The 25989-nt window shown below is 37.6% G+C and overlaps 1 protein-coding gene across 2 annotated transcripts in view; it reads left to right on the top strand.

Moving 5' to 3' along the window:
- PMS1 (PMS1 homolog 1, mismatch repair system component) overlaps positions 1 to 25989 on the top strand; it is a 48232-nt gene that overhangs the window by 2306 nt on the left and 19937 nt on the right. For both annotated transcript variants that reach the window (XM_069781904.1, XM_069781905.1), the window contains exons 2-7: positions 850 to 1003; positions 5838 to 6020; positions 8079 to 8181; positions 9850 to 10013; positions 20037 to 20153; positions 23934 to 24056. In XM_069781904.1, coding sequence (XP_069638005.1) covers positions 872 to 1003; positions 5838 to 6020; positions 8079 to 8181; positions 9850 to 10013; positions 20037 to 20153; positions 23934 to 24056 — 822 coding nt within the window. In that variant the 5' untranslated portion in view covers positions 850 to 871. The remainder of the gene's footprint in view (positions 1 to 849; positions 1004 to 5837; positions 6021 to 8078; positions 8182 to 9849; positions 10014 to 20036; positions 20154 to 23933; positions 24057 to 25989) is intronic.

Below are 25989 nucleotides of genomic sequence, written 5' to 3'. Positions count from 1 at the left end.
CCTGCCTGAGGGCACACAGTAAGTCAGATCAGAAAGACAAGGTTGTAATTCAGAAGTTTTTTGAGTTGAAGTTTTTTGAGTTTTGAATATGACTTCTGCCTCAGCACCACTGTGCTTCCTCCCCACTTCTTTCCCACCTCCAAAACGGTTACCTTCCAGTTATATTTCTTTGATGAATCATACACACAACACAGCAGTGCTGAGCTCAGAAATTTTAAATGTAGGCAGGGAAAAATGATGTGAGGAGTTTGTAAAAAAAAAAAACAAAAAACAAAAAACAACAACAACAACAACAAAAAAACCACAAAACAAACAAACAAACAAAAAAACCAAAACAACAAAACAAAAACCAAACACAAAAAAAACCCAAAATGTTGGGTGTTTGGGTTTGGGGGTTTTTTTGCATCAGTGCTGGAATTAGACTTGATGCTGGGTAAATATCCTAGCTGAAGACATTTCTGACTAGCACTCTGCATTACCATCTGGTCCGTCTACTCTGTTGTCATTGCAAGATCACAACCACATGTTATAGTAATTTGGAGGAGATGATATAAGTGTGAGATAATACACTGTTATGCTCAGTATATCTCTGAATTCTTGAGGTTTTTTATTAGAAATTTAATCTACTTAAATTAGTGTTTTCTAGTCTAGACCTGTGTTCTGTTTCTTCCACAAGTCAAACTCCCACTGACTGCAGAGGGAGCGGGGTCCTTCTGTATCTTGAACTTTTACTTGTCAGCCGTAGTGTTATGTTTCGCCTACATTTAAAAGTTGCTATGAAACAATAACTTAGAAATGTGTATTTGTAATGTGTCTTTCACATTCTTTTTCTGTTATCTTTCTATGCAGTTTCTCTGAATCTTATTGCACTATGAAACAGCTGTCGGCAGAGATTATTCGTCTCCTTTCAAGTTCTCAGGTGATTACATCAGTTGTCAGCGTGGTGAAGGAGCTGATAGAAAATTCCTTGGATGCCAATGCCACAAATATTGATATTAAACTGGTAAGTTCTCTTTCTTTCTCTTAAAAAGAATTGGATGTAAAATAAGATGCAAGGAAAGTTGTTCCGCTGCAAATGTATTTTTTAGGCTGTCATGGTTTGGGAAATGGAAGGGTATTAGTAGTATTTGTAGATATATATTTTAACTTCAAATAAAAATGGTCCCAAATCAGTTTCCATTAACATTTTTGAGGCCCCACTGAAACAGTAGGGCATATTTGTGCTTCTGAGTGTATCTTGGGGAAAAACTGTCAACTTCTTTAATATTTCTTTTCCTACTTACAAATTACTTTTTCTGACTAATAGCTTGTTTTAAAAGGTGTTGGACTTCAGTTTCACTGCTAGACTGGCATATTTAATGCTCATTACAAAATACTGTCAGGAAGGTGAAGATGGAAACAATGGAAATAGTCAACGGCCATGCTAGATGTTTTTGTAATATAAATTACCACATGGTCCCTAATTAGCACGGTGAGCTCTGGCTACTTCTGACATTTTATTTTTATAAGATATTAAAAAAAAGTTGGCATATCACTCAAGGACACTTTCTGAAAATAGAAAATATTGCTTATAATAAAGAACCTGTGCTTTTTTTCCCCAAATCGGGTAAAATGGCTAACTGATCAGCTTCTCTTGCTGCCATGAGCATTTCTTGTTTTGCAGTATTTTGTCAACAGCTGCATAGTAGCAGTATCTCCTACTTAGTAAGAATGTGTGTTGTTATAGTCTGTATAAATGGATGTATCCAGAATTGCATCCAATTTCCTTTCCTGAAAATAACAGTGAATGTATAAGCTATTCTTGAATTAAGTCTTAGACAAATGCTTTTAATTAGGTGGGCAATTCAATTCCTGCTTGTGTCTTTGTCCATGTCACTGCTACCTTCTGAATGAGTCTCAAGTATTTTCCATCTGAGTATGGTTTCCTGCAGATTCCAAGGAACATGCTTATTTGTTATTTGCCCTAAGTGAGCTGAAGATACTCTGTCTTCACAATGGTCTGTGATGATCTCTGTCTTCTCAATATTTAGACTGCATAGTATCTTGCTTCATGAGTAACTCCAAAGTGAGTAGTGTGTACATAGTTCTGGGGGTAAGGGTATCAGAATCAGATCCTGTGAGCTGATCAAGAACTGCAAGAAATCAACAGAAGGTTTTGGAGCATTCAAAAATTGTTAGAACAAACCTTGTCTCTTTTACTGGAGTGCCAATGTATAGCCATGCAGATAGCCAGAGGAGAAAGCCCTCTAATCAGCATGGGTTTCACAGTGCAATAACCAGCTGTTTCCATAGTGAGAGGTCCAAAATCAATTAAAAAGAGCATTTTCAACCATTTCCAGTGCATGAGTCATCTGCTCTGCTATTACATTCTTTGTCAGTTCAGCCCAATCCAAATCACTGTATTTGTCAAACAAGCAAACCAACCTGGCTTTACACAGGTTGTCAGTGAGTAAATGAGATTTGCTGATTGTTCTTCTGTAGGTAGTAGGGCAAAAGAGAAAACCTGCACTTTGTACAGCTGTACACAGTAATACTGTAAAATAGTGGATTTCTTCTGGGATTTTTTGTGATAAGAATATTTTTATATCAAAATACTATTTTCCGTGTGTGAAATTTAAATAAGGTCGACCACATAATAGAGCTCAACAACCACATTAACTCTGGATTAGTTCAAAAGCATAATAGAGAACGGAAACTTTGAAATTTCATTTTACAGCTTGATGGTTTTTGCCTGAAACTGGCAACATTTTAATTGTTTTAATCTTTTTCAGATGGATTAGGAAGGCTAGCTGATTCATTCAGACTTGTTACCCAGCTTGCCTGAACAAAGACAGGAATGACTTTTTTGGAGACTTAACTTGCAGGTGGAATGGTTCTCAGGTAGAAACCATGGCAGTGGTCAGTTGTAGTGGGAAGGTTTGACTAGTGTTATACTCTTGTTAACTTCTTGGTTGACCAAACTCCAATAGGTGATGTTTTTGAGCATCTTTGCACTGTGTATCACCTAGCTTTTACACAGCACTGGGGAAAACATCAGCTTATATTGTAGTTTTAGATAATGTGATACTACTTTAATTACAATTAAAAGCAAGTAATTTGATTAGAAACTGAACTGTGGCCTTTCTGTAAGGTGTTGAGTGGTATCTATTTATTAATTTGAACCTCAGCTTTATTGCTTTTAGAAATGTAAACATGCTAGAGCTTGCCTTGTTAACAGCGGGGTCAACTGCCTCTGTGGCATGGCTGTGCGTTAAGCATCTGTAGAATGATGGTTTTATTCTTGACATGATGTCCTGCCTTCCGGTTAAAAAAATACTAAAAACCATTGATGCAGCAATATAATTGCTTGTATATGGATAAAGAGACTCCATGGGCATCAGTCTGTCAGTTTCCCTGACTTATCTCTAACAACAGGAATTTATGAGAATAATCTGCACAGTCTGACTGAGACCTGCATATTTTAATTAACAGAGAAGATGAGCAACAGCCTGTGTTAGTAGTTGGAGCAAAATTGGGGTTCAGGAAGGATGAATTTTAGCTACAGGTTTGCTACTATTATATGAAATGGCTGTTGTAAAAGGCAGACACTTGTTTCTATAACTTTTTTTCCAATGCATGAAGTGGGAGCTTTAATCCTTAGAACCTTCTCATAGCAAGTTTAGCTCAAGGTGAGGTTCCGGTGTACATCTGCTCCATCTCATCTCCTGGAAAGCAAAGTCCTATATCATCTGCACGGCATTGTTAGACTTTTCTACCTCTCATGATCTGTTCGTCTTGCTAATGCAAAAGAAAAGTAACCTGGCAATCAAAGTGGATTATTTGTGCCAGTTTAATAAGCTGAATTGACCTTCGAGTTCTTATGAGTAACAGAGCTGTAGCTGAAACAACGATGGGACCATGCAGTCATTAGTGAAAGAGGAGGGAGTTGAACCATATGGTTTGGCATCAGTGATCTGGTAGAGCAACTTAACTTCTCATGAGATGATGACCTCAGTAGTATTTAGGTCGTGTAGCATGGTGGAAGGTGTTACAGAATACAAAATTTAAGCATTGTAATATTTTAAGTAAAATGTGTGCAAGTGAAAATGAATAATATTAGAAAAGAAATAGAGAATCATTCATGTAATATTTTGATGCAAGGTGAAGGAGATAAATCTCACTTTTCCTAAGCAGTTAAGTGGTCTGGAGGTAAAAATTAGAATAGAAAACAGGTGTTCATTGGAAAATGCTCAAACCCTTTGTTAGTGCATTCGGCAGTGGGGCAGAAGGTTTCCCATTTATATCTCCTTATGTGTTTTTATGTTCAGTTGAAGTGTATTGCTTAGGTTCTGTTCTGCTTCCCAGTAGGAGGTTGACTCAAATATTAGCAAAAGCATTGTTTTTCACCCAAAGATAGCTTTAGCACCATTCGCTAATACGGAAAGTGAAATGTACCCACGTTTCTATTGTGTATCAGTTATATAAGTTCTGTGCCTACCTCAGAGGCTTTTGGTGTTTCCTAATGCAGATTATGTGTGAATACAGGTATTATCTTTAGATACATTCCATTTGGTTTTAATTGCATAGTTTTTTTACTTCAAGAAATAACCCTGGGAGTACATTATATTTTTTCGTAACTGTTTTCAGTATATGCCCAGATGAACAATAAAATTAGTTCTGTTTAATCAGTCAGCTTTCTGTGAGCAACCATCACATACTCTGTACAGTATCCGTGGTGGTAGCCATTCATTCAAGATGTTCATTCTAAGCAAAAGCAGTTTTAAGGTTGCCTAGATGTATTACACACTATAGCAGATTTTTCTGTATGTTATATCATAATCTTTTCAAAGAGCCAGGCATGCTTCTGTAAAAGAAGTTTAGTTAGTGATCCTGCAGCTCTAATTACTTTCTCCTCCTGGCTTGTGATTCTTTTGGGTGCAATTTACATGTGCAGATTATAATGTAGCTGGAAGGAAGCATTTGTTTGCTGCAAGTGTTTGAGATGTTATAGAACCTGAATTCCATCTTTCATTTAGCTCTCCTAATTATCTGGATTTTCAGAGTTTTACCCTATTTATACTGGTGCTTATTGAAATTACATATTTAAATTGGAATGCTGTAAAATTGTGTTGCATGTATGTAAAGGTAAATCACAAAGATTGAACTTTGTTTCCTTGCAAGCTGTTTTTAAAAGAGCCTCTAGGAACCTTTACTTCTTTCTGTCAAGTATTGTACCTCTTCACAAGCTTTCTTATTTCTGTCCACATTCATGCCTTGCCCCCATTAGGATGTCAGCATCTGTATATTGAGACACAATATAGAGAGTGGAAAACTACTGAAGTAGTGAAATCACATAAATCAAGACTGAAATTGAAAACAATTCTAAGTGAGGGCCCACTGACTTTAATGGATGCAGGGCTGGATTTGTGGTGATTTCAAAAAAATTGATACCAAATAGGTAAGGGAGGTAAAAAGAGGTTAAAAAGTCTTTAGCTTTCCAGCTATAGATCTCTTTCTGAGCTTAGGTTTTGCAAATTTCATCATAGTTTAAAAAAAATTTACTTAATTCCTGTTTTAATTTCACTGCATTTATATTAACATGCTGTTTCCAAACCACAGGGTATGAATTACATTATTTAATTAGAGAAACCATCACTACTATCCTAACATGTTGTATTTTTCTTTTTTTTTCTTTTTTTTTTTTTAAACAGAGACATTAAATGGTTGCTCAGTTTCTCCAAATAAGCAAAACTCTCACTTCTATCTGGATGGCTAGAAGCTGTAACCTTAGCTGCTTCAAACTTGAGTCTTAATTCTGGTTGTTTTAGTGCTCCCATTATATTTTATTCTTTTTTTAGGAGAATTATGGATTTAACAAAATAGAAGTAAGAGACAATGGCAATGGAATCAAGGTAGCTGATGTTCCAGTTATGGCAATTAAACACTACACCTCAAAAATAAGCTCCTCCGAGGACCTTGAAAGGTTGACAACATACGGTTTCCGCGGGGAAGCTTTGGGATCAATTTGCTGCATATCAGAGGTGAGCAGTTGCTGTAAGTGTGTCTAGTCTTTTGTGTTGTGATTTTTTTTGTGTGTGTTTGTGAAAGTTTTATTAAAATATCAGTGCAAAGACTTCAAATTGTTCCAGCAGCCTGGCAGGGATATGTCTTCCAAATAGTTTGGCTTGTGTATGCTGCCTTTCCCCCTGCTCCCCAGAAGTCATGTCATATGGTTAGGAAGCAGTATGGATTTGTTAGTGTCAGTCCTGCCTTTCTGTCATACTGGTCACAGCAGTGATCTATTTATTTTCCTCAGTCAGAATAGGTCAGAGTTTGCTTAGTGTTTCCTTTTCTTTTGTATCAGGGTATAGATATGTGATTTCTTAGAACACTGGCTTATTCTCTTTAGTATTGTCAGCAAATATAATGTCAAAGAGTATGGCTGAGTTTGCTACTTGAATTAGGGTAAATCAAAATGAGGAACAGCAGATGGTAGCCAGGAGAAATAATTTCAGGGAACTGATGGCCCACATAGCTACCATTCCAGTAATGATTTCTGTCCTGATGTTATCTAGGTGATCAGCAGTCATGGGATCTTGCTGGGCTCCATATTGCTCCTTGACATATATATGACTGCAATTGCACAAACTTTGTTGTCCATATGAGTAAACAGGAACCTGCTCCCTGGCCTATTCGAGTCTGATCCATATGTTTGTGTTAAGAGGACTGACAGCGTACTGATATTTAGGATTTAACTTGTTGACTGAAAGTAAGTTTGTTCAGAACCATCTGAGAAGTGTTCAGGCTGTAAGGAAAGGCACAGCATCTATCGGTTCCATTGTGCTCTGCCTTTCTGTATTCATGCTGCGCCAAGGTCAAGTTTTGCATTCTTCTTTCTAAGTCTGCCAAGGATTAGATCCTGCAAGAAGATGCTGATACCTGTGTCTGATTGGAACAGTCAACTGTCAAAGCCAGGAGAGATGTTAGAGTTTGACTCCTTGCTACCTTGGGCTACATTCACATTGCACTAAGCAGGAGTGGGTTGTATGTTTGGATGGAGATTTCCAAAGATGCTTTCAAAAGTGTTGGCGTTTTGACAGATGATGACAGACCTCAATCATTGGTTCCTTCTAATGTGTCGTCAGAGCAGGATGCCATCTGTTCTGAGCTTTTAATCAGCTCTGTGATACATTTCATAAGAGATGGGAGGTGGCCTGAGTGTATTAAGTACTTTAATAGGTATTACTTTAATCCTTTAATCAGTAATTATGTTAATTAAACACTCCTGGCATTGATTGCATTCTGCCTACCCAAACTGCCCCCTGAAGTTTCAGTTAAGAGGTACTTCACTATTGGCCCTTAAGTATGTCTTTAATATTGTTGTTTCCAATTAATCAATTACTGTTTTTTCTCTCCGAGGCGTGGCTGAACTCTAAATGATTCATATGAGACACTAAAATAAACCAAAATATCCTGAAGCTCTGTATGTGTGATAACCTTTGTGTCTTTTAGGCGGTTAAAGTGCAGTGGCTCTATTGTTCAGAATGTTGATACCTGAACTTAAGGAACTGTAGTTTTATTGAACTTCTGGTTTATGACTGCTAAAGCTGATCTGTGTATTACCATAATAGCTTACAAAACATGCTACTACTGATTGCTAGATATGTTTGGGTGTGGAAAGGTACTGTTTGTTTGACAGTAGTTATTATGTTTGTGGAATCTCACATGAATTTAAGAAGTTGTCATAGTATACCTTCTCTCATGAAGGATGAAAATGCAAAATTATCAATTTAGTTGTTTGTTTAACTTGTGTTAGAAAAGCAGAGAGGAGTGTGTGTTGTAAGTAGTAGGGATTGCTATGCTTTGTGTATTAGTGTGATAGAAATGCGTGGCTTTTAGTTAAATGGATGGAAAAATGAGTAATAATGCAGAGTGTTTCTGTAAGAAACACCTGTAGAAAAAAAAGTTATAAACTAATTAAATGTAACTGTGGTGATTAAAATAATGTAATGGTAAGAGTGGTAGCAAAGCTTATCTAAGCTCATTCTGAACTTTGTGAATCCTTGATTAACATAAGTTTTTTAAATCACTCTTTTCAGGTTTTGATCACAACAAAGACAGCTGATGATGATTTCAGCACTCAGTATGCTTTGGATAGCAATGGGCATGTAACTTCTAAAAAGCCTTCCCATCTTGGGCAAGGTAGGAGGATATCATTGTTCTGGTGTTGTGCTGTGACAGAAGTATTTTATATTTCTCTGAGGGTCTATTTCATGTTGAAATGCCTGTTCTGTACTTGAAGGCTGAGTATGAAATCTTTGCAGCTATAAACATTTCTTGCCTTATGTCTGTTAACCGAGAATGTGTTATTATTGTTAGAAATAATATGTCTTGGAAGTTGCTTTAGATAGTAATTATAAACTAGTTTCTCCTTCTCTGACTCACTTCTTCAAGCTGACAGTGAAAATAAAAGCTATAAAAATTCAGTGCTCCAGGTCCACGCAGACTTACTGTATAAGTGTATGAAGGATTTGTTCAGGACCAAAATAATGTTTCTGTACACAGCAAAATCATTGTTTAAAGGAGTTAAGAGTTGCCCTGCTGCTATATGAAGGAGTTGTTGGAAGCAGCATGGCTCTAGGACCAGGCAAAGTCACAGTTCTTTCTAACCTGCAGGAAGGGTGTGTTGCTAGAAATCCTTCTGCATGTTTGTGTGAAAGATAAAAGGTTGCCCTCGTCTCAGAGGCAGCCTTGGTGGTTCAGATGTGGTGTAGGTTTGGGGTGGCATCTGCTCTACTTTGTGCTCTGCTCAGCTAATTGTTGCTCAGCAAGGAGGACCGTTAAGACCACACTGTGTCCTTGCATTCACACTCCAGCCGGTGTGTATTCCCAGAAGAGGGGTGCTCCTTTCTTGTGACAACAGAGAGCTCCTGAGGAAGCAGTTGCAGCTTTTCCATAAAGCTTAGCTTTTCCCAGCTGAGTTGCAGTGGCTGCTTGTCAATATTGTGCCCATAAGCTGCCTCCCAGCTGGCTGCAGTGCTCCTACAGCAACGGGGAGCTGGCTGTCGACCCAGCTCCCGTCCTCAGTGCTAACTGGCTGCAGGGAGCCATTAAGCCAAAAGAAGCTGCTGAGGGCTAGTCAGTGGGCAGATACTGAAGAAAGAGCTGAAGCTGAGAACTCTAATTTTAGCTAATTTTAATCAGGGACTCTTTTTAAGATTTAGACTGTAGTATTTTCTATAGCCAGAAAGCCTGTGGGTTGCGTTGTCTTGTCTTTTGTCAAAACTGTTGAATGATTGACTGAATTCTGTGACATATATTTAATATTTTGCAACATCCTTACGGGCTAGGAATTTATGTGATTGTGTTGGCTGATGAATATTCCTCCTCTTACTGTGTACTTTGCCTTGAACAGAGGGATCTGGCTCTTCAGATACTACCCTGAAGCAAATGCTTGTGAAGGGCCTTAATGGAGCACAGTGTTCCTTTGCCTCCAGATATGTCCGATTAGATTCTAGTCTGTTAATCATTTTACTAGTGAAAGTTAACTTAATATGCACTGAAAGAGTCTTCAGCTTTATTTAGTGCTGATTCTCGCTATTGTCAGTGTGTACCAAAGAAAGCTTAATGCTGCAATCGTAACTCTAAAGGAGAGGAATTGCAGCTCTATGGATACTTTTTGGGGAAGGATGACTGCTAATTTGGTATATTTCTTCTCATGCTAATATCTAATTTAGGGTTACTATGGTTTATTTTGTATGCAGTAGCATACAGACAGGTGTCTTCAAGTAAAAATGAAGTTTCCTCAGTATCCAGTCAGTGGTGTGCTTTCAGTGTAATTTCTACTTATTTTTTGTCACTTGCTTGCAGGTACTACAGTAACAGTCCTAAGGTTGTTTAAGAATCTTCCTGTAAGAAAGCAGTTTTACTCAACAAATAGAAAATGTAAAGAAGAACTGAAAAAAGTCCAAGATCTACTGACAGCATATGGTATCATAAAACCAGACCTGAGGGTAACCTTAACACATAATAAGGTAACAGAGTTTTTCTCTGTCAGCTATCTTAAATTAATCAGAAACTGATCCTTATGCTGTTCATCTAATACTTACAGAAAATCTTTCATTCCTAGGAATTTTCTTTCATCACAGGTTTGTTTTTCTTCTTTCTTCCCTTCATAGGTGTGTATTTTATGATGGTTACAGATTTTGATCCTAAACTTCTAAAACTCAGGCTTGGATCTTTTTGGTCTGCTGCAACAGATGCCTTGGTTAGATATATGAAGTATAAAAAATATTTTACATGCTAGTGGTATAAGAATGTTTTTACATGCTAGTGGTTAGTAAAGATGTTGGTGGTCTGCAGAACAGAGAAGTGAGACCTTACTAGACCACGGGGCTTGATCGAGTGTTAACCTAAGCCAACTGAAAAAACTCTCAAAACTTACTTGGTTAGGCTGTTTATCTAGATAGGACTCGGCATACAGCAAGCTACCTGTATGTGCTATAGTGTCTAAGAGCTCAATACATAATGATGGTTTTATTTAAAATGGCAAAAAAAATTCAAAACAATTTGCTACATTGGTGTAAGAGTAACAGTATAACAACAGGCTTATAGTGGAGCTAGTTGTTCTTTGTTTAGACTTGGGGGAACAAATTCAGAGGCTGCTTGGAGGCTACGTTGACTTCACAGCATACTGAACAGTAATTCTACAGCACAGATACAGAAATTACACACACAGCTACAGAAATGACACACTGAGCAGTTTTCCTTTACCTGACCCCAATTTAACATAGCTAATTTTATTGGCTGCTTTTGACACCTCTGAGAGGAAAGTTATGCTAATGAATTTTCAAGTTGCCACAAAGTAGAGAGTGACATCTCGTGGCCAGATCCCACAGCAATTCTTTTTCTGTTCTAAAATAATTTTGTGTGTTGATCTTGCTATTTGGCCTCTTCATTGAGCAATTTTGATCAGTTACTCTATCAACCAATCACTCACACTTCAGTTCCTTTTCAGTGGGAATGATGAATGACACCATGCTTTTCTTGAAATGACAACAGACTGCCCATCACTTTCTGGAGTTGTATAATATGCTCTGATTATATTTATGTATGTATTTCTAAATATCAAAGTGTAGATACTGTGAAAAACAAAACCCAGCCTTGTGGCTACAGAATTAGTATTCCAAAGCTGAGAAAGTGTAGCTACTTTCAGTCTTACTTCATTGGGACTACAGAAAGTTTGAAACCAGACATCTCAGGGGTGTGTACTTAGATTGTGTTAAGCTCCTTGACATATCTAGCAGTGGTTCACAGTATTGGTCTTAAATGTTGGTTAATAAAACTAATTTTGTCTTTTATTGGTGTTTGTTTTGCCCTCTCTCACAAGTTGCAAATTATTTTTTTTATGGTATTTTGATTTCATCCCCTTTGATTAGACTATTACATTTCTTTATTGAATAGGCTGCCCAGGGAAGTGGTTGAGTCACCATCCCTGGAGGTATTTAAAAGCGCATAGATGGGGTACTCCATAACATGGTTTAGTGGGCATGGATGATGGTTGGACTCAATGATCTTGAAGGTCTTTTCCAACCTAAATGATTCTATGATTCTATTCTATTCTATGATTCTGTGATTCTTGTTTTTCTTTTTTTCCTCTGCTTATTTTAATATAATGGCAATAATGTGCAAGAAGTTGGTCACGTTTTTTTCACAATACTTACTGCAAAAATGGTGTGGAGAGCAGCATGATAGTAGCCATTGCACGTTTTTTGACTACCTATCGTATTAGCTTCAGAGGTAAATTCTTTAATATACAATGTGAGTAGGTAAAATAAATCAGTACAATTACTATCTGCAGGCAGTATTATTCATTGTAATGACAGAGATGGTGCTGATTTTTTGGGCTCTTCATTTTGCACTGCCAGCCTTATGCTCATTTAATTTATTTAGGGAAAAAAAAAAGAAAACAAGAAAGAAACCGCTCAAATGTTTCAACACAAGAGGTCGCTCAGTAGCTATTGCTGAGCAGGGAAAATTAAAGGCTTAAGAAATCATACAGAAAGTGTAGTGTGTCTCCGGGCATGTGTAAATGCTTTAAAATAGTCAGAAAATATTAAAAAACTTTGAATGCAGATTCCTGTGTTTCTACGGCTGTTGTCATTCCTTGCAAAATAAAAAAATACCTATTGCATCATAACTTTTAAGAAATTTGAAATTCTGAAATTCCAATGCATAACAACTTTCAGCAGATCTATGTGCGTCCATTTTACCATATCACAGAACATTAATATTTAGTTCTTTTACCTTCAGATGTTAAGTATTGTTATCATTAAAATTACTAATTCAGATCAGAAGGTGTTTTTCCTACAGTATATCTGTGCTAGAATAATACTTTCTACTGAATAGTATTGTCTGTGGGGTTTTTTTTTTTTGCAGTGGCTGTTTTATTTCTGTTTGAAATGTACTAGGAGAAAGAAAGAATCAACTTCTTAGAATGGCTTTATTTTTCATGTAGTTCATAGATTATATATTAGTTTAAAAAATTGTATGTTTACTTATTCAGAGGAGTTCCTAGAATCCCAAATTCTTGAGTCTGAGCCAATATTTTCTGTTGCAATGGAAGAAGATACACGTCAGGAGTAAGATCAGGTTCCAAGGCTTAAAAGAGCAAGAAGGTAGCAGAGATGAGGTATTATGGAAGGAGATGAGGAAAGATAGGTCGGAAGAATAGAAAGGGTGGTAAGTGAAAAAAGTGTAAATAAAAGTGTATTTCAAAGAAATCTTCAAAATAAATGACAAAACCAGTACATTTAAAAAAAAAAAAAAAACCAAAACAACACAACAAACAAACCCAAACAGTCTTTAAAGTCTTGTATTTTATAAGAAATTAAAGGACAATGGAAGAAAGCATAGCCCTAGCTTTACCAAGGAAGAATGTTATGAGGCTGAAACTTTCATAGAAGTATCTGAGGTTAGGCATCAGAAAATGGTTGCCTAATCGATTCTAGCAGAAACTTGTTTTGGCAAGTCGGGCCTTTTATTGAGCTGTGAATGTATATGTGTTTTTAGGATGCACAATACATTGCATGTTTTATTTCCACCATGTTTTTTTTTAAAGGTGTATTTCTTGTGCTTCTGAATGACATTTCAAGAATTTTGTCTTGTTGTGCCACATTTCATATGTGTTTTTTGTTCAGAAAATATTACCATTAAGTGTCTGATTTCTTCTCTGTGAAGAACCATTATGCTCTTCCTGCCTTGGGGTTGTTTTTTAGTAAGTAAGAAAATAGATATCCTTTTATCAGTCATCCTAGGGTTCATTTATTGTGTACTCTCCATCAGTGGATTTCCAAGATAGGAAATACTCAATTGCTCTTTCTGCTCAGAATGTTTTGTTTGCATTAGCAATAAATAATGGATCACTTTGCAGATCAACCCTTGAAGTACTATTGCTATTTTGACAACTTGGATTAGCTAGTGCTCCTTCTTTTTATGAAGGTTTATCCTGCCAAGACATTCTTTGAATACTGATAATGTTGATCCTCTTGCCAGTATGGTTATGTTAGAAAGAGGTATTTTTCTTCTTTCATCACCATGTTCCTTGAAAGCATATTGAATAATGAGACAGCCAAATGGAAATAATTTACATGAGTATTCAGCAAGTTTATTTAAAGTTAACATTATCTGAAGGCATGCTAAGAACATTCCAAAGTCAGCTACTGCTTAAACCGTGTCAAACTCTTCAGCCTGAAATGCCATGTTCTAGCCACCTATGAGCCCTGGCTGTATTTTACCTGAGGTGGTGTAGGACTCTTCCCTGGAACAACAGTTTTCACACTCTTCACTGTTTAACACCAGTAGCCCTCAACTTAGTCTTACAAGCCACTGATATTCCAATGCCTTTGTGTGTTGAAAAGCTGATGATACAGAATGCTTTAATTCTTTTCTAGTTGCCTTTCTTCCACAGACACCAAAATGAGAGAGGACACTCAGTAACTATACCTGTTTTAACAATTTCAGATATAATAAGGCTGAACAAATTATGGCAACAGGTGGTTTAGATGGTGCCTATCAGCAGCTCATACCATACACAACTGGTCCTATGTCTTTTGCAAAGCACAGGTGGGCCATATGTAGACTCAATAAATTTTCAGTTCCTGTTGAGGAAAAATCTGCATAAGGCAATATTTTTTCCTAGAGTTTTTCACGCATAATATTTTGAAGCCTTGGTCACACACAGTTCTGCCTAGAACTATGTCTTGTTTGTTTCTTGAGAGTCATGGGTCGGAACTTCTGCAAGAGATCCATTTTGAGGCTATTATTATAACTGTGGATGGTATTTTTCCCCAAACCCCCATTGTGGTTGGTGTAGACTTAAAGGATGCCATCTTCATTTATTTTTTTTCTTTACAGTAAGTCTCCTCTTACTTCCAAAGTTGGATAATCGCAACCTACAGTCTGTATCCGGTAGTCAAAACCCAGTTTATTTTCTGTGTCTGAGTCCTCTGTAGTAAATGTGGGGGCTTTGAGACAGAGTAAGTACGTTGGGGTAAATTTACCATTTTTAACAATGGGATTATACTTTGCATTCATTCATTGTGCTTCCAAACTCTAGTGTAGCTGCATGTTGAAAAGAAGTTTGCATTGAGCAGAAACAGCAGCACGTAAGCTTGCTCTTGATTTGGAAAGGCTACTCCGTTTAATGTAATGGTGATAAATTAAGTCCTTCCCTGATCTATGTGTCTTAAAATATAAAGAGGAATTATGATTAAGAATCTGCAGTGCTCTGCAGCCAACATGCTTTCATGCTAACCTGGAATATAGCTCAGTCTTTACTTCCATTCGTTGTTCAGTGGCTTTGCTGAGAAAGCCAAACAGAGAGTTAATTATGGTGTTTTTTTGTGCTGAGGACACCTGTCCACTAGGAAATTCGCTGAGACCCTCAACTCAATTTACATCAGCCAGAGAACAGCTGCCAGATGGTAACTACTTTTGGTCACTACCAACCTGGTTGAATTTGAACTGGTGACCTAGAGGTGAAATGCTTTATATCCTATTACTAATTCCTTGAGGTTTCCAGTTTCTCATCCATCACTTTTTTCAAATGACAGCACAGTATATGTATGAAATCTCAAAACAATTACTGTTTCACATATGCAGTGTGTGTTGCAGAATCTGAGATGTGCCTTTAGCTCTTGCAAGGCTTTCACACTCACTTTGTACACTTAAAGTTTAACAGGAAAATGATGTTTCCAAAGCTGCCTGGGAGTTCTCCATCTTCCTTATCAATGTACGTTGTCACAGTTAGGTATGCTATTTTTTACAAAAGGCTTTTAAACCTCCCTGTATTTAAATGAAATTCACTGTGATGATGTACATCTTCTGAATGATTAGGAGCTGTGTTTTTTGACAGTAGTTTAATTGTTTGGAAGGTTTGGGTTTGGTTTTGGGTTTGGTTTTTTTTTTTGCTTCTGCTATGGAGGTGGAATTTCTCTAAACACCTATAGCTGAATGTGTGTGATTAAAGCAGCCAAAAAACTTACAACTCTCTATAGTCTTCGTAATTCTTGAAAGGCTTTGAAGACATGTGTTACCAGATGAAGGTTCTTGACTCCTTGTAGTATCTGTTAGCTCCTCTCCTAACTTACCTCCGAGCTCCCAGATCCAAGCGTTTCTCCACTGCATGATGCTCAAAAAAGCCTTTTCATTGAGAGGATGCTTTCATATCACAGAAGGGAAATCTGAGCAGGAAATATGTTGGAATTTGTAGGATGAACAGTGCTGTAGAACATTACTGTCTTTCAACAGATCCCCTTGATAGCTGTAATGTGTGATGCCCATGGGATAGACAGGTATGTCAACTGCAGCTGATGAAGGGAAAAATGGTGCCTTGATATTCTCTATTGCATACCTCCACTGGTAGTTGTCCCACCATCACTTATGAAAAGGATGGGACAACTGTTTCCTCAGGGGCAAGTATGAAATATATGGGAAAAATAATTATGATTATTTAGATAGTTGTGTTCTTTCTCTTCAGGCTATATTGAAAAACTGCTGTGATTTCTGTTGTCAAGGAAAGATTATTCAAGAGCTCTTTTTTAGTAAGATAACTTACCATTGGTTTTAAAACAAGACACCAGTTATGGCATGGAGCTGATAAACAACGTCAACACTTTTCAAGGCTGGGATTTTAAAGAATGTGGTTAAGACTTTGTCTTGATCTCTTCTTGATCTTAGCTGATAGGCTTTCTTCCACTGCAGAGAGTGTGCCAGCGCTTGCAGCTAGGTGTCTGTGCATCACAAGCAAAAGAGGTTATACTTGTTGTATAGGGTAATGTCTTTTTGTTTCCCTTGGGCTCAATTCAAACTTTGGATATTGCTGCCTGGCTTTGTTCCTGGCTTTATACTCTCTTAACAGGTAGGCAGTGATGTTTTCCATTATGTTGGAGCCTAATAAACGATTAGGTTTTAAGTCAGGAAAGCTAAGGAACATGCTGGCCCAGAGAGTTAACTATCTGCAGTGAGATCTCTGGTGGCAGGGTGACAGGATTTTTGAAGCATCTAAAACAAAATTAGAGAGACTATGAAATACAGCTCTCTCTTATAGAGCTAACTCATGTTACATTACCAACCTACAGTTGATGTACAGTGCTTGCTGTATGAGACTTTTACACCCTCAACCTTTATTACAAGATAAATAACACAACAATTATCACCAAAAAAAAAAAGAAAATAGGTGGTTTCTGGGTAGTAAAAGTCCACTTTGTAAGGTAATACCATTAGGCAATAAGGTGAACAGGATGAATCTGTTTAACTTGTGGCATCATAGTTGCACTGAAGTAGCCACAGTCAGCAACAGCATCCAGTCCCCAGCTCTAATTAAGATTTTTGTTTTGTCTGTGATTGCAAATCATTGTGGCTGCTGGTAGAAGGTCTAAAATATGAAGGATAGTTAATGAAGGAGGAGTGGCTGCATTTTTTTCTCTGTCCTTCCTTGGTGTCTTTGAGGAGACAAATAATGAGCAGCTCTTATTCTCCTTAGTGCCATGTACTAGGGACCCCAGTGGGAAGAGTTTGCATGCTCTTTCTCCACTCTTCACACATTTTTCAATCCTTCTGGGCTACATGTATGCATCATGAAATAACAGAGATGCCTGCTCCATGTGTGCATGTATGTTGTCATCTTCCACAAGAGTATGCATACATCCTAGGGCTGGATAAGGGTGGAAAAATACATACACACAGAGACACACATACTTATCTTCTGTATATGTGCAATAGATTTTATATATGTTAAGACATTTTGTAAGGTCTAGATCATGTAATCCCCTTCAATGAAACAAGGAGGGAGGTGGGATATATTTGGCCAGCTCTAGCAAAACCTAAGATGGGCCATATGTAATAATATATCTTTGAGTAGGCTGTTTCTGCAGTGTCATCATACTGACTAGAGTCAGATTCTTCCTTGGCTCATCCTGGACACCCGCTTTATATGACCTAGAAAAAAAATATGGGGGGTGTGTGTGTGTATTTTTAGCTAAACTAAAGGGTATAAGGAAGGTTAAAAAAATAGGATATTGCAGGAACCTCATGGAAACAGGCACTTTCTAAAATAAATGAAATGGAACAGGCATTGTTTCTTTGTGGATTTTTTTTAATGCCTGTTGATACATCTGGAGAGTCTAGAAAAATAATTTTCTTTAAATTACCAGCTATTCCTATGTTGTTGCTTCATACTGTGCAGTCAGGGCTAAAAATGAACGCACAATCTATTCTGTGTTTATACAGTACAGAAATTTAGGAGTTGCCTGGCCTCTTTAGTATGTAGGCTTGAATTTAACCTCCCGTGATAAGTAGTTCCTAAAATTTTGTCTGTAGTTCTCAGTATTAATAGCTGATAAATACATGACTAGTTAAAAAATACCCTCTGAACTTATTAACAGTATCTACTTTTAGCAAGTTTGCATTTAATAAGTTCTCATTTTCCACAGCTTTCTTAAAACCACCTTACTGAACTGATCTTTTCACAGGCCTGAGTATCAGCCATTCAGCAGGTCAAGCAGTGTAATAACCTTGCATTAATCAGCAGCTAAGATTTATATCTGTACCTGTGGCATCACACTAGTATAACCTAAAATAAACAGTATGATGTTTATGTTAGTCATGTAACAAGTGTCTTTCTCAGTTTGGTCACATGCATTTAATTTAAAATACATCCAGTAAAGAAAAAATTGTTTGGCACTTTGTGTTTCCATTTTAAGTAATCAATTTTAAAATAGAAGCAGTACAGGATATGTTTTATAAGAGGAGCTGTAAAGAAGAGGACAAATTCTTTCATCACTCCAAAATGTCTTTGAGGAGGTTTACAGCAGGTGTAGAGGAGAGAGGCTGAGAGGCAGCATGCTTCGGGCAGCCCCGGGCTGTCCTTTGCTGCTGCCTGCTGCCAAAGCACAGTGGGGACTCTCCCTGCCAGAGCTGTGGACACCCAGCCTGTGGCTCTGCTTGCTCGTTTCTCCTTCTCCCCTTTTTGTATTTGCTGCCCTCCCTGATGTAAATTGTCCGTTATGTTGAGGGGTTCATGCTCGCTGTAGGATGACTGAGCTGTGAGCCAGCATGTACAAAGGGCTGTCAGGCTGATCTCTAGGAGGTGAGTTAGATTCAGGCAGGACTGAAAGGCCCCACTTCACAAATGCTGCAGAGTGTACGTGGAAATGGAAAATTAAAGATTTGGGGAATACTTTTAGGCTCAACAGTCTCAAAGTTTTACAATTCCACCTGTCCTGTAGGAAGGGAATATCATTTTACAGGAGCACCGTGTTCTTCCCTGGAATTCACCCCTCAAGGCCAGCAAATATTCCACTGGACAGGTGGAATTTTAAGGCTATGTATTGCATTTCTTGAGATGGGTGCTTGTGTATTCTTTGCTTGCTCACCATGCTTTCTCACCATGCTTTCTCATGACATCCTGTACCAGAATACTGTGAACTCATTTTGAATTTATTGGACACCTAGCACCTATTTAAAACATCAATTTTATTCAGCACCGTAACATCAAATTTAAAGTGCAACTTGCTGCATTTTTTTTCCTTTTGTGTTTGAATGTTGCACACTTAAATACACTCTCAGCTAACAGTGACAGAAATAGATACGAAGTGGATTTGAATCTAGCTGTCTCAGTTGCCTAGAAGCAGAAAGCCAACTAAGCCAATTTTGTTGACACACAGCAATAAAAGTCAGCAGATTCAGAGTTAAATTTGTCACAGTTTAGCATAGGACTTCTCATTAGTGAGAGACAAAATTTCACTTCCCAAAGTAGCTAATACTTTCTGTATATGTAAGTGGACTTGACAGGTAACGTCTGATGCAAGTTGCAGTTCATACCGCCTTACTGTATTTATTAAATCTTTGCAATAGTATCGCAAGATATGTAGCTAATAGAAGGATAAAAGGGTATCTGCTCTAACTTTTACAAAGTTTTCATTAGACAAACAACTGCTTTCCTTATAAATACTTCCTTAGAAATTGCTCTTCTTTCTAATCAGCAGGCTTGCCATAGACCTAGAGTATCCAGATGAGAGCTATGAATGGACATCTAATAGCTTGATTTTACCAAAATGGCCTGTCTCTTAAATACCATGAGCATTGCAGTGCCTACCTTCAAATGTTGACCACTATGCCAGGGACATGTCATAAACCCTCAATTTATATGCTTGGTGAAAACACAAAGCCTACTGCTATATGGCTAAGAGAAGAAGTACTATTTTTATTGATTTGTTTCAGGTGCAGAAGTCCAGACTAGCCATGTAACATCCATAAATACAAGCTTTGCTTAATTTTCCAATCACTGCGAGTCTAAATAAGTAATATAATATGAGAAGTCATGCCAAAAAGTACCATATAGTGTGTGTTAACACCGAAAGTTGTGAATCTAAGAGCTTCAAAGTACAGAATGTTACATATACAGTATGTGTGCAGTTGCATATGCATGTTCGTAGACATGACTTGAGTTCAACAAATATAATGTCAAAAATTTGACTCTGTGCCATTTGTTTCAGGCAGTTATTTGGCAGAAGACCAGGGTGTCAGATCACAAAATGGCCTGTATGTCAGTTCTGGGAACAGCCGTTATGGGCAGTATGGTACCTTTTCAACACTGCTGTGAAGATCCTGAGGTGAGTTTAAACTTCCTTCTCCCAAATCCACTTAAAGCCTGTCAATGAAGAGAGCTAAATCAATATTCAAAAAGGAGACTTTGCAACAGAGGGTATTATCTCCAGATTGATATCCAATTAATGCACTTGATTCTATTACTGTCCTCTCTGTAAAATTAATTGGTTTGGTGATTGAAAATCCGCTCCAAGAATCATCTAGTCAGGACTCATGTGGCACTGATCAAATGGCAGTAAAAACAGTTGTGATGACAAATGCAGAATTGCTGATTGCTCAGAGCTGTCTAAGTTGGGATTCCTGGCCCACAGGCAGGTTGTACTGTGATTAATATCTAAGCATTTGTATAGTTCTCATCCTCATGGCCTCTTAGCCTTATACTCTAAAGAATATCCCCTCAATTTCAGTGAGGGGGCACCTGAGCAGCAAAAGAAACACATACTTAGAAGTCAAGTTATGCAAAATTTCCACTAAAGATATATTTCAAGGAAATTCTAGTTAGTTTTCAAAAAAATTCAGTGCACTTGGCTTCCTTTGCCATTGTTGAAATTGAGGGAGTTCCCTGTTATATTCTCCTTTGTCTAATATTTTCAAAAAATTTTTTAATCTGCTTCCATTTTTGTTGGAAACGTTCTTATAAAGGGGAGTCTTGCTACTGCTGATCCTTCAAAGTTGCATTTTCCTGTATCTTGTAGTAATAAATCTCGACCAGTCACATAGATGAGACGAATCACCGTCTGTAGAGTCACAGTGGCTATTAAACACAACTTACCATGCTACATTCAGCTACATTCAGCATGGCAAGTTATGTTTAATAGCATTATTCAGACTTTAATGAAGTCTGAATATATATATGTATTAAAGTTTAATAGCATTATTCAGACTTAAATCTTGAGTTTGACAGAATGCTTGTAGTATACATATGCAGGGACATGAGGGGAAAAAAGCGAAGTTGCTTCTTGTAGTTTACAAAGTTTTAGTTGCTTATGTCTGAACAGAACATCCATTCTTACCTGAATGCAGGTTGGATATGCCCCAAAGGGCAAGTGCAGGGGACTCCGAAGGGAAGACATGGGGGTATTTAGAACGGACTAGCTTGAAGGAGGCACTCAGGTTCTCACATTACCTCTCTGCTATATCATGAGGTATCCATATTCCTTGAATAGAAGTTGGGGAACATTCTATCTCTCTCTCTGTCTCTAAATAGTGTGTAAAATACCACGTGCATCTTTTCTAGGTGTATAAGTGATCTATGCATATTGCTTATGCACAAATCTACGTTCAGAAACCATGGACATTTCTAAATTAAGCAGCCAAACACTATGAAATGACAGAATTAAGGTTGCCTGTGCAATCTTTTATTTCTCCCTTGTGTGCAGGTATTGGGATAGGTATTTAATGACAAGGCATATGCTGCTTTTTCCCTTCCCATTAGGTCCATGCCTCATTCAGTACTCAGACCAGAGGGTGGCTCTTTAATTCTTTTCCTTTCCTGCTTGTTCATTGTGTAGCTTCATACTCCTTTGCTGCAAAGCCTACTCTGAAGACAAAACTAACCTGGCTATAAACAACTTTCTGTAACCTGTACCTTACTAACTGCAGAGTTAAAACTTCTGTAACAAGTGATCCAGGGCCTTCTTCAAAACATCTCCACTGTGAGCACCTGAATGAAACAAGAACACATTTCAAGCTGACTTCAAAGCATGCAAACTCAGGAGCTATTTGTGAAATAAAAAGAAAACTAAGAAAATAAAGAATTGACACAATTTTTACTTGTACAAAACAGCATCTATGCTTTTCACATCCCATCTTGTAAATGAATGGATCTATTTTGACTGAAAACTTTCACACAGGAAATTCTCCTAGTCTCTTCTTTTTCTGTGGAGGTTAAGTTTAGCAGATACATATGCCACTGGGAAAAAGGTAAGTCCTTAAGAAAGACATTCTACTGTCCACTTAACACAGATATATTTTAATACGTATATAACTTGGGTTTTATTAAAATATTAATTTTGAAAACAGCTGATCTAATTTAAAAGCAAAAATTCTGTAATATTTTCCAGTCTGTAATTTTGTCTTTATATTTCATACACTTTCATATATGAAAAGTCTAATAATTAAGACTAGTTTAGAAATTGCTGCTAACTTTTAATGAGCATACTGATATTCTATGTGGCTTTAAATAGTAACAGCAGTCAGCCATTTCTAAATCTGGCAGCTGCTTAAATGAGTTATTTAGAGACTTTCAGTTTTGCTTTAATGTTGTCTGTATATAAAAATATTGTTTGAAGTGAAAGACACAAATATTTGGGAATTAGAAAAGGAGCTTGCAGCATAGAGGAGGAACATTCAGGGAGGATGTGCTAAGGTTGCAGAATAAAATCTAGGAGTGCTGCTTGTTGTTTTCTGATAATCATCCAACAGATATTTGACACCTCTTTAACTTGACCAGTGGTGTTTGGTTATGTGCGATGCTGCTGACCAGAACGCTCCAGCTTTAGCACAGAATGCTTATTACAAGGTCAAGAGGGAATAAGGGAGCACATGAGCAAATAGCTGGCGTGACGTAGATGAATGGGAAGGATAGGCCAAATCCCAGGGATTTTAAATTCCATTTCAAATGCATGATAATTTGGATTTTAGTAAATACAAGTGGTTCTGCCAAGAGCAAAGCTAACAAGGTCTGATTTCTATGTTCAGTGATCCACCCTGCTACCAGAACATTCTCAAAACTTCCCCGTATCTCCAAAATCTCGATCCTCACGATGCACCAGTGTTCCTTCACCTACTAGTTGGGGCAAGTGGCAGTGGGGCGATGTGTGGGGCAGTATGTGGGCTGGTCAGCACGTCAGTTCTTACATGCTGATGGATCCTGGCTTTTGAAAAATTGCCTTTTCCTCAGTAAGGTCATTATCATGAGGCTCTCCTCTCCAAACAGCTGTCAGTTATCACAGAAATTGTGGAAATTATAATATCTTTTGGACTTCTGCTTCTTCATCAGATTGAATTCAAATCTGTCCAACAGTTTCCAAGTTGCTTGGTGTGGGAGAAGGGGAGGTGATGGGACAGGCAGCACAAGTCATCAGCCTCATTAAGACCTAAAAAACACTAAGCTAAAGAATCTCAGCAGAAGAATCTTAAAACTTGGAGTTAATGTTAGGTACTCGAATCATGTGGTTTTCTGAGGCTCCTTGGCAGTGTTGTGTGCTCACAGGTTCTGCTGCGGTCTGTGAATCATGGGTGCTCAGCACTCTTGAGAGTCAGATGATTTGGATACAGGTGGCGTAGGTAAATTTAGGTCCCCTGAATAAATGCCCTGTGACAGGCTATTTAAGGTGCCCTGAGTGTAGAACGGGAGGGATTGTGTGTTTTGGGCTTTCCCCATAGGGGTAATTCACTGCTGCCTTCACCAGGTTGGGCAGCAGTGCATGCCTTTAGCTTTTACAGGGGTTAAGTTGGCAACCCTACAGTCAGCAAGCCTAAAACTGGCTGGTGGTGTTCTCTGCAGCCTTCAGCTGCAGACAGCAACCTGGTGCAACTGGCAGTTCAAATGGGAAATTTCTCAATAAATTGATCAAGAAAAATAGATGGGGATAGACCCATGCTTTTCAAACTTTTTATTTTAAAGTGCCTTTTTTTTTTTGTATCATAACTTTCAAGAAGCAACGCATGCATTTGAATGACTTGGACTCCTGTACAATCCCATGTTAATCTCTCACCTCGTAAAAACCTTTTTGGGGTTCTTTTTTAAAGACTTTTGCACTCTATTTGTTCTATCATTGCAGATAAATCTTTCTGGATTTCTCCCAAAAGCTGAGTCAGACAGTTCTTTGACAAGCCTTTCAAGTTCAGAAAGGAGTTTCATTTTTATAAATAATCGTCCAGTTCATCAGAAAGAAATACTGAAGGTAACATGCTCTAGCTTTTTATTCAAGGAATAGAAATGTGACTTCTTTGAGGACAGAGACACCTATGCAACCTACAACCTTTTTCCCATATAGAATAACTGGAGTATTACAGGTGAGGATACTAGTATTTACAACAGAAACCTCTTCCACAAGTCTGATGCTCCTGGTGCCTCAATTCTGTTCCTTTTGCTGCAGTCACGACTACAGAGCCAGAGGTTATGTTTATGGCTGTTTAAAAAAAAAAAAAAAGTAATTTCAGATACTCTATGTGAAAGATCAAAATAGTTGATTCTTTCTTCATATTAGCCTGCAGAAACACACCTGTGCATTTTTCCATGAGGGAACTTTATGTGGTTTCTTGTAAGAGAATTCTTCTGAAAATAAAGTTTTGATTTTTTCGATTTCTTGCTGTGGGCTTATCAAGCAAATACGCATACTTTCCCTTTAAATTTGTGCATGCATTGGATAAAAATGAAAGTGATAGTGCAGCAGCATTGGCTACAGCTAGGCATTGTGTAGGCAGAATTTGATACTCTTGGGTTTCTCACACTACTGAACCTTGCAGCACCTCACTTGGAGCAGCCTTGCTGTTCTAATCTATGCCCTCCCCAGAAAAGACAATCATGTTCATGCCAAAGTGTACATGAATGTTTTAAAGTGGAGATAATGAAGTAGTTTGCAGCTGGCAAGCAAAGCTTTGTAGATGTAAACTCTGGACTTGTGTTAGTACATTAAGTGCCAAATAAAGGTAATCCATATCCATGCAGTATTTGATGTGCCTCGTTCTTCTGGGAGTTCAAAGCTCAGCTTGAATCCCATGACAGAGACAGCTTTTTAACCAGAGTGCAGAGGCCTAGATTCAAGGTGGGATTCAGAGTCCTTTCATACAAAGTAAAAATATGTTGCCCTTCATTTAGGCCTGTTCTTGTAGTAGTGCAGGTGATAGTCTGCCACTGCCTTTTTTTTTTTCTTTTTCTTTTTTTTTTGGTCCAGTGTTTTAATTGTTGGGGTTTTTTGGCCAGGTAAGGATAACAATACATCTGTAAGAATACATTTTGATGGGTTTGGAAAACAAGCCATAGATCCCTTACTTTTATCTCCATGCTATGTATGGGGAAGAAGTGCTGGTGGACCTCTTATTACTACAGTTCAGTGCTAGCTAAGGACAGGCTGTGGAAATATTAAGGTTAAAATAACTTGAAAAATATTTCATTAAGTTTAATGTTATTTAAACAATATATAAGAATTAAAAATTAATTTAAAAATTGAAATTTAATCTGCAGCAGCTCTTCATTTTTTATGCTTTAAAATTTTTTTGTCTCATTAATGTATTCTTTTCTCCAGTATGGATGTCTGTTGAAGGATCCCTGATACTAGAGGGAAATGCAAGGATCTTTATTTGAGCCTTCTAATTAATGAGACCAAAATTCTGAAACTACTAAATTATTTTGTAGTCTTTTGGAGGAGGTTTTGGAAGGATTATAGAGAAAATAGTAAGAACAAGCAGAGTTTGAGAAAAGCTGTAGATTTATAATTGGGTTAATAAAAGGAACAAATTGATCTTGTTCTGGGAAAAGGGCAGGTCTGTGGTGCAAGTGCTACTTTCTCAAACAGACTTCAGTTTGGCTGAAACACAGAGCAGCATAGTTGCATGCTATATAAGTAGATTTTCTTTAAAAAGCAAACAAATAACAGTATTTGTGTTGACTGAGGAAGTAAGTATTGGAGTTGCAGTCCTATTTGGGCATATATCTTTTCTTCCCAAGTGTGATCAATACATTCATTCAGAGGGTCAAATTAGCTACTATTAGTGTCTTGGAATTGGTTCCCCTTTTTTGTTATTTAGCTATGGAGACGTGGAAACCACCAATAACTGCCCTTTTGGTGATTATTCTGGCATACATGTATACCCACAAGGACCTTTTTAGCATTC

The sequence above is a fragment of the Haliaeetus albicilla genome, chromosome 4 (genome assembly GCF_947461875.1).
Source record: "Haliaeetus albicilla chromosome 4, bHalAlb1.1, whole genome shotgun sequence".
In the NCBI taxonomy this organism is placed as follows: Eukaryota; Metazoa; Chordata; class Aves; order Accipitriformes; family Accipitridae; genus Haliaeetus; species Haliaeetus albicilla.
Note: the sequence above shows the minus strand (reverse complement) of the source record. Positions and strands in the feature narration are given on the sequence as shown.